The sequence below is a fragment of the Suricata suricatta genome, chromosome 2 (genome assembly GCF_006229205.1).
Source record: "Suricata suricatta isolate VVHF042 chromosome 2, meerkat_22Aug2017_6uvM2_HiC, whole genome shotgun sequence".
NCBI lineage: Eukaryota > Metazoa > Chordata > Mammalia > Carnivora > Herpestidae > Suricata > Suricata suricatta.
In genome coordinates, this window is record NC_043701.1 from 123,088,666 (window position 1) to 123,106,256 (window position 17,591).

The window sequence follows — 17,591 nt, forward strand, 5'->3', positions numbered from 1 at the left end:
GCAGCCTAGCCCCATTATTCATGTAAATTCTCCGTACATGTGTTCTGCATTGATATTGAATCTTCATTGGGAACAACGCATCCAAGTCAACAATAATCTTTCTTTTTTTCTTTTCTCTTCTTCCTTCCTTCCTTCCTTCCTTCCTTTTTCTCTTTATTTTCTTCCTTCCTTCCCTTTCTTTCTCTTTCTTTCTTTCTTTCTTTCTTTCTTTCTTTCTTTCTTTCTTTCTTTCTTTCTTTCTTCTTTCTTTCTTTCTCTCTTTCTCTTTCTTTCTCTTTCTTTTTCTTTCTCTCTCTCTCTCTCTCTTTCTTTCTTTCTCTTTCTTTCTTTCTTTCTTTCTTTCTTTCTTTCTTTCTTTCTTTCTTTCTTTCTTTCTTTCTTTCTTTCTTTCTTTCTTTCCTTTCTTTCCTTCCTTCCTTCCTTCCTTCCTTCCTTCCTTCCTTCCTTTCTTTCTTTCAAGTAAACTCTACCCCTAACATGGGGCTCAAAATCATGACTCTGAGGATTGAGTCACATGCTCCACCGAGTCAGTCAGATGCCCTATCAGCAATCATCTCTAATGGACAGGAAATATGTGACCATGTCAAATGGCTCTAAGCACCCTTTTAATATTTGTAAGGGGACAATTACTACCAAAGGCAGTACCTACCTCATGAAGTGGTTATGAGGACTGAATTAATGTAATGAACTTATTATACAGTTGGGTATATAATGAGCACTCCAATTTTAGTGATAATTACTAGTACCACCCCTGCTATATACCTGGCTCTGGGCTAGAATGAAAATTAGAACAGCCGTGGTCTCTGCCCCTGTTGAATTTAGTCATGTATTGTCTGATTGCAAATTTCAGTGCCTACCAGTCAAGTCAGGAAAAACAAACGTAAGAGCACAGCTCTGTGCTGTCTGGATCTCACTCCTGGTTGGAGGGGAGGGACAACATGGCCTCACAAGTTGTTGCCTTCTGGAAATGAGGACTGTTGTTGCCAAATCTTGCTTTTTAGAGGAAGTTAGAAATTTGGGTCTTATGTGAAATCTCCCAACTTCTAAGCATGGACAACGAATGCCAACTGCAAACAATCAAGTGCATGAGGGACTAAAAGCCCTTGCAGTCTGGAGGGTTCCTGGAGCTGTCCCTTGACAACTTCTGTGGTTGCAGTAAGCTCCAGTTCCCCACTTTTCTGGAGGCAGCACCAACAGGATGAGGGCAAAGATCACTTGTCAATTAATCTTTAATTCTTGGCTCCTCCACAAAATGCATAGAATTTATATAAGCTGGGAGTCTGCAGGGCAGAACCAAAAGAGACTCCAGTGACCACGGAGGCTTAGCTAGGACTAGGGGGCAGGGCTGCTGTGGTGGCCGGATGACCAGGAAGTAGACAGTTACCTTTTGCCAGAGAACACAAGGACACTGTAGAGCACAGGTGGGTGAAGAGTTTAACACAATTTATTTTATGCTTAAATAATCGACTAGGTCATCCAGTGTATGGTTTTTCATACATATGTCATTAGAACTATGTGTCAATGAATGCTGATTTTATATGAATATAATCAACAAATTAAAGGATTTCACCAAAACCCAAATAAAAATGCCCTTTAAAACACAGCAGCCTTATTAACCTAATATGACACTGCTAGAATGGTTACAAATGATTGGCTTATTCAAAGGTGTCTACATCTTAGAGCCAGTACACGATACAGTAATAATTGTACAGCGTGCTGCCATTCTATGAGCTAAGAATTTCTGTTCAGTCCATTTTAAATACCCCCGACTGGGGCCTCTTAATGAGCACCATCCACCTCTAAAGCGGCAAGCATTACCCCCTTTAAGCACTAACAGCACCCCCCTCCCCCTAAAGCAACTACTGTATAGGTTATTTTTTTTTCATTTTTAGGTCATTTCATTGAAAAATTGGCAATAGCAACAAATATTAGATGAAGGGCTTTGTGTTTACAGATAAAATCTTCTGTGTTGCAGTATACTGTAGTGTTTGCAAAATTGGAAAAGATTTAATCAAAATAAGGTGATACACATGCATCAAAATATTAGTATTCTGAAGAAAAAATTTTTTCACAGAACTACAGAATTCCTCATTTAGGGAATTATTTAAATTTGCAGCAGATTTTAAAGTTTTGTTTTTGTTTTTTAAAATCAAGCTAGCAGTTTTGCATATACAAACATTATAATTGCTAATATACAAGAATCAGTGAAGATCCCCCCACCCAGAACCCCTCCCTCCTCTTCTAGGGTGAAGTCACTTGAGACCCCTAGTATGTTAAATGCATTTGCAATATTCTGTTTGTGTTCTAAGAGGCAGTGCCTTATCAACATTTATTCTATTTTTCTGTTAGAATTTATACAGTGTTATTATTTACAGCAAAACTATAGATGTTTTAAAAAAGAAACAAATAGTGTTTATACCCTGACAGTTTGGGTCCAAGAAAAATAAGGCGAGCTGTTGTGGAGTTAGTAGTTTTAGTGTTTCTCTGTGATTTCATCATCCCATCTTCTGTCCCTTCTGGTGGCAAGAATTTCTTCCTTTTGTAAATGACACCAAATTACTTAAGATAAACTGTTAACAGCATGGCTTCTTGTATATACACTGCATTGCTAATTGCACACGCGCCAGTCCTGGGAATGAAAGGGAATTTCCATGCTCTGTAAATTGGCTCATGCTAAATTAAAATGTGGGTAGATTTCTTTTTTATTTCTTTTTGCATAAAAAAAATCATGCCATTAATGTGTGGAAGCAGCAAACACACACACTCTTCTCCATGATATTTTACTTCCTGCTGACCTCTCTTCCATGAATTTCTCAATACTGGCAGTAAAATCACATGATCCTGTGGAAAGACAGACAAGAGGGAGTGAGGTTAGCTTGTTTCCTTCCTTCCTTCCTTCCTTCCTTCCTTCCTTCCTTCCTTCCTTCCTTCGTTCCTTCCTTTCTCTCTCTCATTCTTTTTTTTCTTAGAACTTGCCTAAGCCTTCCTTCTCATTCAACAGAAAAGCCTTAGACAATGAGGCCTCTACTTTCTAATGGGGTGGTTTAACACAATTCTTTTTACCAACACGATCTGCTAGGACAAAGCCCTGAGGTATACCGGAAAGCCCTTTGAAGGCAATGACTTTTTCTAGGTAACCCTGTGATCTCTACAGGACATTGCTCACTGTGTTTGTGGTTTTCGAGATTGTGTTGGAAAAGACCCTCTTCTTGGGCTCTTTCAAACGATCAGGTCACTCAGGTACTTGGGAAAGCCATGTATAGACCTTTGGGCCTAACTGTGAGGGATTTCCATCAATGACAAAATATCAGGAGGTTCTGGGGTTCTCATGGGCATAAAGAGCCAGGGATATTGAGTCAGAATAGAGAACTTCAGGAATGTCTGTATGTTTTATAAGGGCTCATTCCACAAAGTGCAACTGATCTTTCAGAAAGAGAGAAAGGCATCATTACTCTGAAATTGCTTTTCCATGCACAAATTAAAATGAAAGACTGTCTTCCATCACTGCAAAGAATACCTTCCCTCCTCCTGCCCTGTATCAGTTAAGACAAAATCGATTCATTATAGTTGAGCTTATTTATGGAGGCTGAGAACATCTTGTCTTACTGGATAATAATTGCATAAAGTCTGTGTGTTTTATAACCAGTCTTAATACAGTCAAAATAAATCAGTCCTTTTTGCTATGAACTCTTTCTTCATAAAACAAAGTTTTCCTACATATAGTTCATCGTCCTCTCTCAGTGTGAAGAGACAGACCTGAATGCTGGTCCGGGAATGAATCCCAGCCCCTGTAGAAACCCCGAGGAAGGCAGAAACAAGTGTAGGAATAACTGTGTTCACTCACTGGTAAGTAGCAGACCCTTTGTGGAGGCTTAGAAGCACCTGTAGAACTGGGCTTCTGTTGGGGCCCAAGAGTGTCCTCAGTGACCCTGGTGTTTACTTATTCCAGACAAGTTTCTGTCTCTTTAAGAGGGATCACCCAGGATACCTCAGCTTATGTAAACATGTTAGTACAGCACTTCCTCTGTCTGTTCTACTAGTTCTTGCTTCCTTTTTTTGTGTTGAAAGTGCTACTCGCAGGCATACCCCAGGTCACTGACGCTCAGAGCCAAAAACATTGAAGTGTCAATTCCTTCTGGGGTGATTTCAGTATCTGACCCCCTTCCCATGACTCTGCAAAGGTTGTATTGAAGGAAAGTGACTCACTGGGCAGGCCATGCCCCAGAAAGTGGGCAAATCCAAGTAGGATCAGTATTTCCTCACCTCTGTTACCACTTACACCTAATCTTCTGGGCACCAGGGTTCTTAGATGACCCTATGATGACGTTACCCCCGTGTTTTCCTTGTGTCTTCTCTAGTTGGACGCCTCACCCCCCCCCTGTACAGCTTAATTGACATATAATTTACATGTCATACAATTTATCTATTATAAATATACAGTTTGATACTTTTCAATAAATTTATATCAATATGCAATCATCACTACAGCGCAGGTGAACTTTTTCTGTTTTGCATCCTTTCTTCCAAAAGGTAATCCAGTTTCCCAGGTCAATCTTGCTGTAAGAAGTAAGGTGTTTCTCCTATCACCTCGATGCAAGCAAATGTTATCTTTTATAGAAATATTGAATGTGTGTCTATAATTTTTAAAATGCTATTATGTCCATTTACATTCAGGTTGATGTGGGTGATAGTTAAAAAAAAAAGATTGGGAGTGAGTTCCCCTTGCAAATCTCTCTTGTTCTTGGTCATACAGAGTGTGTTCGCCCTAACAACACAGGGCGCAGAAGGTCACTCATTGGATAAAAGGCTTTATGCCAAGTACAGTGTTCTACAGAGAGCATGAGTGCCCCGGTGAGAGGTGTGTCTATCAAAAAATATTGACATCTTACAAATTGTGATGAGAGCGCCATCTGATGGTGAGGTGTGAGGGCAGGAGGCATCAAGATGACATTTCAGAAATAGAATTTGAGTCTATTTCCCTTTTTGGATTTAGGTAGTACATCTGAGATACAAGCCTTTGCATTTAGGAATCTGTCTTTGAAACATTCTTTTTAATCATTTCATAACACATATTTTTTAATTTTAAGAAATATTTTTAATATATAGAAAAACAGCTATTAGTGTATTTTCATGGCAGTTTATGTCTCACAGATGAATGTTGTACCTTCCACATTTTCAAGTCAGGGGTATGCTTGAGTTAGAAATCCCATTTCCTTTATAGGGCCACATACCAGTGGTTTTTAGCCCCTAGTACCCACCTTAAAAGAAAACAAAAAAAAATCACTTGTCTTTAGTTTGGTATATGAAGCTTTCTGCAGTTCAGCCCAGTTGGGCTTACTGTCCACTACCCTTCAGTGAGAAGCTTTCTTTCATAATCTCCAGTGGTTCTCAAACTTCGGTGCACATTAGAATTATCTTGGGAGATTTAAAAAACCCCAGTGTCCAGACCACATCTCATGCCAATTTCTCTAGAATTTCTTGGGGTGGAGTCCCTAAAAATAAAAAATACCTCAAACATCAAAAAATTTTTTAAAAAACTCTCTAGATTATTTGAATGTTCAACCATGTTTAAGAGCCAGCAATATATTCTAGAACACTGCTTCTCAAAGTCTAATGTCCTTATGTACCACCTAAAGGATCTTCAAATGTGGATTCTGATTCAGTGGGTCAGGGTAAACCCAGAGATGCTGCATTTCTAACAAGACTCTCAGGTGATGCTGATACTCCATGGACCACAGTAAGGGTGAGCTAGACTATATGCTAGTCATCAACACATTGGCTTCCAACTTCCTTTTCTTTAAAAAAAAATTTTTTTTAATGTTTTATTTATTTTTGAGACAGAGAGAGACAGAGCATGAGAGGGGGAGGGGCAGAGAGAGAAGGAGACAGAACCAGAAGCAGGCTCCAGGCTCTGAGCTAGCTGTCAGACGCGGGGCTCGAACCCACGGACGTGAGATCTGTCCTGAGCTGAAGCTGGAGGCTTAACCGACTGAGCCACCCAGGAGCCCCAGCCTTTTCTTTTTTTAAAGTAGACTCCATGCTGGGCGTGGAGGGCCCGAACTCACAACCCTGAAAGCAAAACTTGAGCTGAAATCAAGACTTGAGCTGAGTTGAGTTGGACATTTAACCAACTGAGCCACCCATGTGCCCCACCAACGTCTCTTTCTTTGCTCATGATTTTGTATCTACCTTCTCTTCCCCAATCTTCACCATATCTAACTCCTCTCAATTATTCAAGTTTGTTTCAAATGTCATCTCAATGAAAGTATAGACTCTGCTCTCCCTAATGAGATCCACCTTGGCAGGTTAACTGTGATGCATCTTTAAAGATGGGCTCTGTTAGAGCTTTAGGAAAGAAAGCCTTTTATGGTCTGCTTTTCGTATAGCCTACTGAGAACGCAGATGTCACACTATTCCCTTCTCTCCCTACCCATCTCTCTTCCTTTCCCTTCTCTTTTTTTCCTTTTGAGTTATAGAAGTCCTGAGACTAAAAACAATTTTTTCCTAAGCATTAATTTTAGTTACTTCATGTAATCATGATAAACTACAGTGAAATTTAAAAATAATTCCCAGTTCATGTAGATTTGTTAAACAAATACCAACCAATAAGTGGTTTTTTGAGTTTTTTTCTTCTAGTGACTTGTGACTTTGAAAATATTTGAGGTCATAGGAGCAGTTTTAAAAACAACACCAGAAAGATATTGATTTATATATTGGTAGTAAAAATACTTGTATAGCTATTACTATTAAATGTTATGTGCCAGGCACTGCTTTGAAGTGGCTTAACTCATTTAACTGCAATAAAGTAGGATTGTCACTTGCATTTTACAGATAGGGAAACAGAGCCACAGGGCTAGAAAACAAACCCAAGGGTGAGAGCACTTGGTACATAGTAGAGCCAAAAATGGAAGTCAAGCCACCTGACTCTAGGATCCTTCCTTTTGACCTTGAATCCAAGGCTTTTACTTAATTAGGAATTTTGTTTGAAGGGTAAAAAAATAAAAAGCAACACTATATAAAAACAGATCTACTCTAAATAAATTCAGGGAAAATAGTCGGAAGTGAAGCAATTCAGACACCTTGGATTTCTGGGAAGCAGAATCAGGAAATCTGGGTTAAAATCCAGACTTGTCATTAACTAGAGCCATTGGGATTTTGTTATCTATCTCTGTTCAATTCCTTTGTAAAGAGGAATAAGAATGCCTCTTTTAGTAATTTCCCATGAAATTTCTCTGCATGTGATGTTGGTTTATGTTTCAGAATACTTTCAATTATTTCATTCCCTTGTTTCTCAGAGAATTTCAGTGATGCTGCCATTCCAACTTCCCCCACTGTTCCCTCTTGGCACCCATGACATCTTAGTCTACAGGCCACTGATCCTGGCTGCCTTGATGCTACTAGTAGCTGAACTTACTCAGTGCTTACTGTGGGCTTGCCTCCTGCTATCTGAAGTAATTTAGTTATATTAACTCCGCTAATTTCCACAACAACTTTATGAGCTATGCTGTTCTTACCCCAGTAGAGGTGGGGAAATGAAGGCATAGAACCCAGCTAAGTTCACATAGTACTAAACTCTCTGGCAGGTCCATTGACTCAGGCCACTTCACTTCTCACCCAACACCAGAAATGACCACACTATGATCATAGTAGCTCGGGCTTGTCAATGGCCCTGCACGCTCACCATCTACAAAGCTCAGGCTACATGAATCCCTAATTTTGGTTCTGTGGTCTTAGGTTCTTTGATTTTGCTAATAATTACCTACATACTTACAACCTTGATGTCTTTAACTCTTACTTTTCCCTCCTGAAATGGAACTAATCTGGTTCCTCAAATCTGTTCTCCACTTTTCATTCTCTCTGCTCCAGTTCAGGCCCTCCTTCATGTCACATATCTGAGGCCCTTGTGTTCAAACTCTCTTCTTCCTCTACTACTCCCAGGGTTACCTAAATCATATCTACTTATATTATTCACCTGTCACAAAGCTTCCAGTATCCCGCCGTATCTAGGATAAAAGCCAAACTCCTGAGCAAAGCATGGATGATCCTCCACACTTCTGTGTCTCAAATACTACTCTTTCTTCAAAAACTAGTTCAAATATGCACTTCCAAGAAACTTTAAAAGATCTTCTCTGGGGGCAGCTGGGTGGCTCAGTTGGTTAAGCGTCCGACTTCAGCTCAGGTCATGATCTCACGGTTCGTGGGTTTGAGCCCCGCGTCAGGCTCTGTGCTGACAGCTAGCTCAGAGCCTGGAGCCTGTCTTCAGGTTCTGTGTCTTCCTCTCTCTCTGACCCTCCCCTGCTCACACTGTCTCTCTCTGTCTCTCAAAAATAAATAAAAAACATAAAAAAAGATCTTCTTTGTTGGAGGGAATTATTCTTCCAGTAGATGACCTGAGCATTTTGTTATATTGTTTATTACATTGATATATTTTGATTTGTGTGACTTATGATCATGTGTGCCTTTTGGATAGAATGTAAAGTTACTGTGGGCAGGAGTCCTCTCAGATGATGTCAGACATAAGATAGTGTCTCACAACATTGTACTCTCCCTACTACCTACATGGTGTGAGTCACAAACCTTGCACGAAGTAGCAAAGAAGCAAAGGAGCTCCAAATGTGCATAGTCACCTGCTTACAAAAGCTTGTTAGCTGATCTACATTATAGGAGAGTGCTGGAAGCCATTTCTGAACTGTACCTTGTAAAGGAAATTATAGAAATTTCTTCTTTTGTGTTTATAAGAGCAAATATTACATTTCCTGAGAAACCTGTTTTACTTCCCACCAAGAAAACAGGCTATTAAACCCTGCTCACAAAGGACTAACCTTTGCTTTTATTATGCTAAAAACATTGACTTGTATTTGAATGTTAAAGATACCTTCCTTCCCCATGTGATAAGCATCTAAGTCACCTACCTCAATCACTATTGATAAAGATTATGCATGAGTCTTCTACCAGTCTATGTTCTGGGAAATTTTTACATACCAATGAATATGTCATCAGGAATCATTGTCTAAGGCAATTGCCACTCCTGTTTTGTACCCCCTACATTTTTTCAATAAATAAAGCTGACTCTCCGGTCAGAGCAGAGATGCCTGCCTGCTGATCAGAAAGAAACTTGTGGCTCTCTCATTCCCTTCCCCTTTTGTGCCAACACCTTCAGGGGAACCCTGGACCCGCTGGAGCTGGACTCCAGCAGGGTAGTTTCTCTCATCTACTGCTATGAAACTGCATGGATTGAGACGTCTTGAAGTAAAGCCACACAAGTATACTGCAGGGCTGAGGCTGAACATGTAGGTGATCTTAGATGAAAGGATATAGAATAGCTATGGGTGCTCAGGAAAGAAGAGGCAACCTTTTAACTATTCCTCTTCAAAATCTTGTTCCTTGGGGCTCAATCCTGAGCTGCTTCCTTGCTCACTCTAACCCTCTGCCTAGGTGATCACATCTATTCTCTGCTGTTCCCCTTCTCTGATATTCAATGTTTACCTCTAACGTTTTAGAGGTGCAGGCTCAACCTTTCTGCAGAGCTCCAGACTTGTGTATCTAACACACTACTTGGATGTCTCACAAGTGGCCCAAACCCGAATCCAAGCCCGAATGCTTGATGTCCTGTTTTAAAAACCCATTCTACTTCTGTTCCTTTCTCTACTGTCCATTTGTGTCAGCCAGAAACCTGGGGGTCATTCTTGACTCAACTCTTCTCCATCCTCCCCCAGCCCCTCAAGGTAATCCATCTGTTGATTTTCCTGAAACTACTGCCTACATCCTAGCCCTGCCACCTCTGTGGCTTAACTGAATTGCTCAGTTACCTAACCAATTACCTTCAGTTTCTTCTTGTTTCCCCTCCAACCCATTCTCTACATAAACTATGTGCTTAAAAATATTGGGTCAGGCTCTTGGTTAAAATCCTTCAAGGGTTCAAGTTCTTTTAGAATGAAATCTAAAGCCTGTTCTCTGACCTGTGATGATGCATCCCTTACTTAAGTCATCATGTGCCTGCCTCATCCACCACCAGTCCACAAGGCTCTGGTGCACACTGCTCTTCTTTCATTTCCTCAGCTATGCCTTTTCCCTGTCTACGCCCTTGCTCATGTCATACCCTTTGCTTGGAGTCTGCATCTCCTCTTCCCCATTCTTTTCATGGTTGGTGCCACCTATGAGGTCTTAGTTTAAATGTTATAATTTCTTTTTTTTAATATTTTATTTTTAACTAATCTCTACACCCAATGTAGGGCTTGGCTTACAACCCTGTGATCAAGAGTCACATGCTCCATGGACAAAGCCAGCCAGGTGCCCCTAAATGTCATGATTTTAGAGTGACTTTCCCAGGTCCCAAAAGTCTAAATATGTTTTCACATTATTCTTTGACTGGATATTGGATCTTGTATTTTTAGCCCTTAAGTATCTGTCTCGTGCAGGCTGAGAGATTAGGAAGGGCAGGGACTATGGAAGTTTTCTTCACCATTGAACACCATTGTAGCCTCTTCACTTTCAGCCAGGTAAAAGGTCAAATGTTTTTTGAAGGAATGAAAAAAATGGAACTTTCTGGTTGAGAAAAAGTGCTGCCGTTCGCAAGCACTGTCACTCTCAGCTTCCACATGGCTGTGAGATTCTAAACCCCCAAAAGAGGTTTGGAATACAGCTGCTCCATAATCTTTTATGGCTACATCTGGGGACCCTTCCTGCTACAACCTCACTCATCAGCCCTCTAATGGTACTAACGAAGTAAACACTCAGAGATTATGGCTACCTTCAAAATGGAGTTCTGCTTTATTTTAAAAAAGAACAAACCTCTATGAGTATTTTCACTGTGCAAACTATGAGGATATTTACTACTGGTTGCCTATGTACATCTATTTGATGCAAGATTTGCTTTTAGTTCTCTAATCATCATCAAATACTATTTGACTATGAATATGAGTTAAAAACTTAGGTTCTGGAAAAGTTCAAATTTTATTCTTTTGCTCATCAGCTATATAGGACCTTGAGGTCCATTTAACTTTTCTCAACTTTGGTCTTCAGAGTGTTACATATTCAGTAATATATGTAATGATCTTACCTACTACCTGGCATATAGTAATTATTTGCTAGAATATGACTATTATTATTCATAATTATAGAAATACAGCTAAGTATAATAGAAAGAACACTAGGTGAAGTATCAATAACTTGAGTTTATGTCCTAGTTCTACCAGTCACAAGCTGTGTGACAGTAGAAATGTCATCAACTTCTCTAAGCCTTGGAATACTCATCTGCAAAAGGTAGCAAATAAAACTGCCTAACCTATCTAGAAGCTTGTTTGAAGGATTAAATAAGACAAAAATGTAAAAGCACTTGGTAAACTATAAATCACTACACACTAGGTATACATCTTTATAGCTATTGAAAGCCATTGGCTTTTCCCTTACATTAAAAACAGGATGACTGTGACTGGATATGAAAGAAAAGCAGGTGCAGGGTTCAGATAGCTCAAAATTTAACTGGTTCTAAAATGGGAAATAAAAATTTTGATGTCACCATCCGAGACTCAGTGAATTTGGCAGCATTCCACTTGCCTAGTTGTTTTGTTATTAAAAAAAAAAAAAGGCAGCCAGCAGGGCTATAAAAACTCTCAATAGATTTGCAAATTGATTTCTCCAGAGCACACATTCAGTGTCCTGGAATTCCAGATGGTATTCTTGGACTCATTTCCCAAGTTCACTTACGGAAGGTAAATGCCACTCTGGAGAGTAACATGAGGCTTACAGTCAAATCACTGTTCTTTTCATCTGACACATTAAGTTTACTTTATGCTGGAATTATTTTCACGTTCATATGACTTCTACCTGAGTTTCTCTCTCCTTTGAGCAGTGTAGCATGTGAGCCAAGGCCCTGACAATTTCTTTATGGGGTGGGTTATGTGTAATTTTAAGGCCACTTGTACATTTAGTGACCATGTCATGTCTAAAGGACCTAGCACAGTCATAGTTTTTTGGTGTCATTTATTCACAGATACTAGGTGGATGTTGCTCTAGAAAAATGGCTTTGGTTCTTTCCCATCCAGAGTCTGGATCTGACTGAACAAGCTGGCAAATGTTGAGGTGCATAATAAAGCTGACTGAACCCTCTTCTAGATTCATTTCACTTACCACTTATAACTGCTTAAATGGACTAAGTCAAGACTGCAAACTCACACTTAGTGCTTTATTCATCTCTATGTATATAGATATGTCTTGTACCAGCATCAGCTATAAAAAATACATAACAAGTGGGTTCATTCTACATATTGCAGCACTGATGTCATCCATCATTTCCTTATCTCCTACCCTGTGTGGAAAGCAAGTCACATTGATGCCTCCTGATTCAGCCTGCCTCTTACAATCCTCCTGGACCAAGCCAGCATCTACAATAGTTTCTTGCTCGGTTTTCTGCTTATCTGTTATTGCCCGCTCCAGTACATTCTGTGCCTTGTAGCTAGAGCGAGTGATGCAGAACATACACATTGGACCATACCCCACCCTGCCCGAGACTCTTTCTTCACTGCTTTCCTTCTGCTTTTAGCATACAGACCAGAATCCCTACAGAGAGGCTCACGAGGCCTGAACCTCCCACCTTTCCTACCTCTGCAGACCCAAGGGCCAAACTGCCAGCTGCACTGACCTGTTCCCCCAGCACCTCCCTCCCTGTTCCTCTGCATTCTGTAGCCATTTTTCTAGAGGCATGGCTGACGCACCTGCCTCGAAGCATGTGCACTCCAGACACCATCAAGCTTGCTTCCTTCACCCAGTTACGTCCTGTTCAGTCTTTAAAACTGGCTTAAACATCACTTTCTCAAGGAAGCCCTCCCTGTCACCTCAGACCTCAGGTCTCCAGTCAACATGGTTGAGGCTGTTAATGGTGTTGGGCTCTGGTTTCTGCCAAATTTATGTGATCTTGGCAATTTGAGCCCTATTCCCTCATCCGTTACATAGGGATGATAAGGCATCTGTCCAAGATGAAATGAAGAGCAGAGTAGAACACTTGGATGAGTATGTAAATATTAATTCCAGAATGTTCTGCAGTTCCTGGTAGTTTTCTCAATGCTGTTATACTGAAGTGATTAGTTATGATTGGTTAACATTAAATCCCCAAAACACAAGCTCAGTAACGGCAAGTACCATGCTTATGTTGTCTACCAAGAGTTTCTCTGTGCCTATGTAGAAAGCCTCAAGGAAATGAAGTGAAATAAATCTTGGAATGAATAAACATATGGTAAAGTTTTTTGAGAGGGATAAATTAGGAATTTACCTGCAATAATAGGCACACACCCTCACCCTTGCCCTAATCCTAGCCCTAGATCTCAGGTGAAATTATATATATACATATACATATATATATGTATATGTATATATATGTGTATATATATATATTATACACATACAATGGAATATTATTTAGCCATAAGAAAGAACAAAATCTTGCCATTTGCTACAACATGGATGGAGCTAGAAAGTATTATGCTAAGTAAAATAAGTCAGAGAAAGACAAATACAATATGATTTCACTCATCTGTGAAATTTAAGAAACAAAACAAATGAGCAAATGGAAAGAAAAGGGAGAGGCAAACCAAGAAACAGACTCTTAATTATAGAGAACAAGCTGATGATTGCCAGAGGGGAAGTTGGTAGGGTGATAGGGGAAAGCGGGCAGGGAAGATAGAGAGGGCACTTGTGACGAGCACTGGGCACTGTGTGGAAGTGCTGAATCCCTATATTGTTCTCCTGAAACTAATCTTACGCAATAAGTTAACTATACTGGAATTAAAATAAAAACTTAGAAAAAGGAGTTTATTTGTGCCTTAGTTAAGTCACATAACAAAATTCAGGGCATGAAACTCGATTTCTCAGTTCCTCACATCAACACTGCAGTACCAGGATGCTGGTCACTGGGGAACAGAAGATCTGTGCACGTAAAAGCTAGAATCTATATGCTCTTTGTCATTTTGGCCAGTAGGGCTAAGAGAACTGCTGGAGCACACCCTTGAGAAATCAGGCTATTTCACCTCGCAGACTCAGGAGACCTTTTAAAATTTCTTTTCAGAGCTCCACCTGTTTTCTTCATGCTTAGGAAATGACCTTTCATAAGTATAGCTAAAAATAATAGGACAACGTAAAACTTACAAAACAATGTTTCCTAAAAATATCCTCATCTATGAAGAGAAGTTCAGACAAATTTAAGCAAAATTCACCAAACATTTCACTTAAACAAATAGTTGTCCAGGGGCACCCGGGGGGCTCAGTAGGTTAAGTGTCCAGTTTCAGATCAGGTCATGATCTCCCAGTCTGTGAGTACGAGCCCTGCATCGGGCTCTGTGCGGACAGATCGGATGTTGTGTCTCCCCTGCTCATGCTCTGTCTCTCTCTCTCTCCTTCAAAAGTAAATAAACATTAAATAATTTTTTTTAAAATTAAAAAAAAACCCAGTTAGTCCATTTACCTTCCATTTAATTTGCTCTGGTTTCTAGAAGGTATACCAAGTGATATATAGGGATCTTGGCCATTTCATTTAAAATTGGCAGCCACTCTGTGTCAACTGAATTAGTTTCTCAGAGGTTGTTCTGCTGAACCGGCGAAAGGCTGGCTCTGCACCAGTCTCAGGGCACGCCAGTGAGAACGGGTGGTCGCCAGTTTTCCTGTCAGGCCGCCTAATGCTACCGCATTTCACGTGGAGCCTCTTGCTCTTAGAAGGAACTCAAAAATCACTGTTTATTATTTGCTTCTGCAAACACCATTTACATTTAAAATTCCTGACTAGTTTGTGAGGAGAAAGTTTATAAACTGTGAATGGAGTGTGTGTGGACGGATGCATGTGTAAATATAGAAATGACTCCAATAACTTCATGCTGAATATTCAAAGCTGGAATTCAGTGGAAAAGAGAGGAGGGTGGGGGGGTGGGGAGATCTGAATCATTCATCCAGCGAAAGGAGAGGTTTCACAGGAAGTTAGGCCGACTGTTGATATGAGCACACCTATCGCCTTGACTAACCGTTTACTGTTATGAATGGCTCTTCTTTTCCACTTGCCGGATTTCCTTCTTCGCTGTCTTCACCTTATAACCTTCTCCCTGCTGCAGAAAGGAATGCATGCATTAAGATTTCTTAGTAAAAGAGTTTTAGTCAAAGAGTAGTTCCCATTCTGGTCCCTTGAGGCTGGATTAGGTAAGTGAAACACAGTTTAAAGCACTTTCGTCACTTCACGTCTCAAAACGCACCCAATCTGTTTGGCATAACCACACAAGCCTGGCATCATCGAGGCAAGCTAGACAGCACCATCAGAATGAATACAGTAACATAACTATACTATATATTCGAAGTAACTCGGTAGGTTAGTGATAAATAAAAGGTTAGTGATAATAATAAATAATAAATAAAAATTTTAAAAGGTTAGTGATAAATTTAAAAAATGAGCTAGCCTGTTCATTTCCTTGTAAGCTAGAAGAAATCATCACGAATGCTCTCAAGGCACCCAAACCCCAATTATAAAAAATATTAGTAAATTATAATGTAATTCTTCTTAAGCCAGCAGAATTTTAAGCAATCTGTTATGCTGAGACAAAAATTTCTCAGGAAAGCATTGATCATGAACTAAACACCATGGGAATGTTGTTGATCTGAGGGACTTTTTATTTTAATTTGTGGAATTACCAACCCTCTCCTCCTGACTACAGATCAAGCAGGCATCCATTTTCCATAAAACAAGACCTCTCTTCACTGAGCACCAGGGACATTTTTCCCTGAGAGCAAAATTGTACAAATACTTCACTTTTACCCACTTTACATCAGAAACACAGTAGTTTTTCCAATCTTCTCAGTTAGTCTTGAGAAATTTTCAGTGCACTTTTTCTTAGGTAAACACAGGCTATTGGTGTTTCTATTTTCAAAATAAGAAAAGGAAAGGAATGAGAAACAGCCAGAGGTGTTTTGTCTGGAAGATGGAGGTTCATCTTCTGAGTTACACTGCACAGTGGTTAAGATTATTTCTTTAACTGGCACATTGGAAATGGGCTGTTATACACCCAAAGAGGAGAGTCCTCCTCAGGTTAAGATGAGGGAATTCAGATTTCCCTGTAGAACATACTGGAAAGGGAAAATGTACAGACTTGGTGTAAGGATCTTGATGTGAGCTTTTTGCCATTCTAACATTGAAACCCTGTACATGTGCTGGAAGGGAGTGCCCTCCATCACGTGCTCTCTACTGTCCTTCCAGACTGACACTCAGCTGTAGGCAAAGCGCTGCAGGGAGGGGGAGGGTTGGGGGAGTTGGGGGGTCCTGCCCAGGGGTCTGGTGCTGAGAGAGGGTTTTAATTTTATTTCTCTCACATGCTCAAACCAGCACATTCTACTCTCCATAAATGAACTTATCTCTGAGAATTCTGAAGACAGTAAAAAATATAAAATGTTGAAGAACATTAAGAAGAAAAGTCTTTTTCTTTGACCCTGATCAAATGCACAGGATGTCTAAAGCAGCAAATGCTTCAAGCTGCCACACTGCAGATGCCAGTATGTTAGCAGCATGTTCAAGAAAGTTCACAAAGCATTTATTCTCCACTTTTTCTCTGGCAGCCCATCTCCATTACCATGTCATCATGTTTTCTCTCTGATGGGATAGCAATTCGTCTTATTACTTTGCGAGTGATCTGTAGGAAGCAATAGTGAAAGAGATTTTTCTGTTTTCTGTTTCAAGTGGTGACACTACAGCAAACTGAAAATTTAAATCCCAAGAGAAGCGTAAAACCCCAATGATGATTACTTTTCTGGTGATGAGGTTGCCTTCTTCATCAGTAAATTGTTCTTCTGTGACAGATTCACCAGGAATGCTTTTTGCTTCCTCTCCCTAAAGGATGTGGCACAGAGATTAGCAACATACTAGATGGACAGATCTCCACGCCACTCCACATGCCACACACATGCTCTGTGGAGTTTTAGAAAACAAAGTATAAATTCTACTTGCTACTGTAGGGCAAGGGGCAAAAGGCTGACTTCTCTGATGGTTATTTAGCATACAAGAACATTCAGAGCATTAAACCTTAGGTATGGAAAAGACTGATGGCTAGCAGCCAACTCCAAGAAGGAAGAATTATAAAACACAGTTACACAATGCTATACAAACCAGGTTTCATTTTTTTGGAAAAAAAAAAAAAAAAAAAGGTTAGCCAACGATTAGAGCTCTAATTAGATCGCCTCATTTTGAGCACCGTGTTTCTGAATTAGTCCTACCAAATCTCTCAAATAAGTTTTAGGTTGCATTTTGCTTAATCTAAATTAAGACAGTGCCTTAGTTGGGGCATTACATTTATTGCCCATGTTAGATTTTTTTTTCATTTAAAAATTCATTTACTAAGGGTAAGATTGGCATTTTTAAGTGAAGTTTAGAGTACAGAGAAGATTTTATTTTTCTTTAAAATTGATCCTTTTGGAAGTCCTAAAATAAATGAGAATAACTATGTGATGGGGTACATAATTTCTGAATACTATCTTCAATGAAGGGGTCTTATGTGATGGTGGGTCATCTAATCCTCATTGCCACAGATCAAAAAGCAAACAAACAAAAAAGAAAAAAAATGGTCAGTACT

General features: G+C 39.8%; 1 protein-coding gene across 1 annotated transcript in view; it reads right to left on the minus strand.

Moving 5' to 3' along the window:
• Window positions 1–1,422: 1,422 nt before the first annotated feature.
• Window positions 1,423–17,591, minus strand: part of ANK3 (ankyrin 3) — a 329,784-nt gene continuing 313,615 nt past the window's right edge. The window contains exons 48-51 of the mRNA XM_029931727.1: window positions 16,769–16,852; window positions 16,596–16,655; window positions 15,006–15,086; window positions 1,423–2,841 (exon numbers count right to left, since the gene is read on the minus strand). Coding sequence (XP_029787587.1) covers window positions 15,015–15,086; window positions 16,596–16,655; window positions 16,769–16,852 — 216 coding nt within the window. The 3' untranslated portion in view covers window positions 1,423–2,841; window positions 15,006–15,014. The remainder of the gene's footprint in view (window positions 2,842–15,005; window positions 15,087–16,595; window positions 16,656–16,768; window positions 16,853–17,591) is intronic.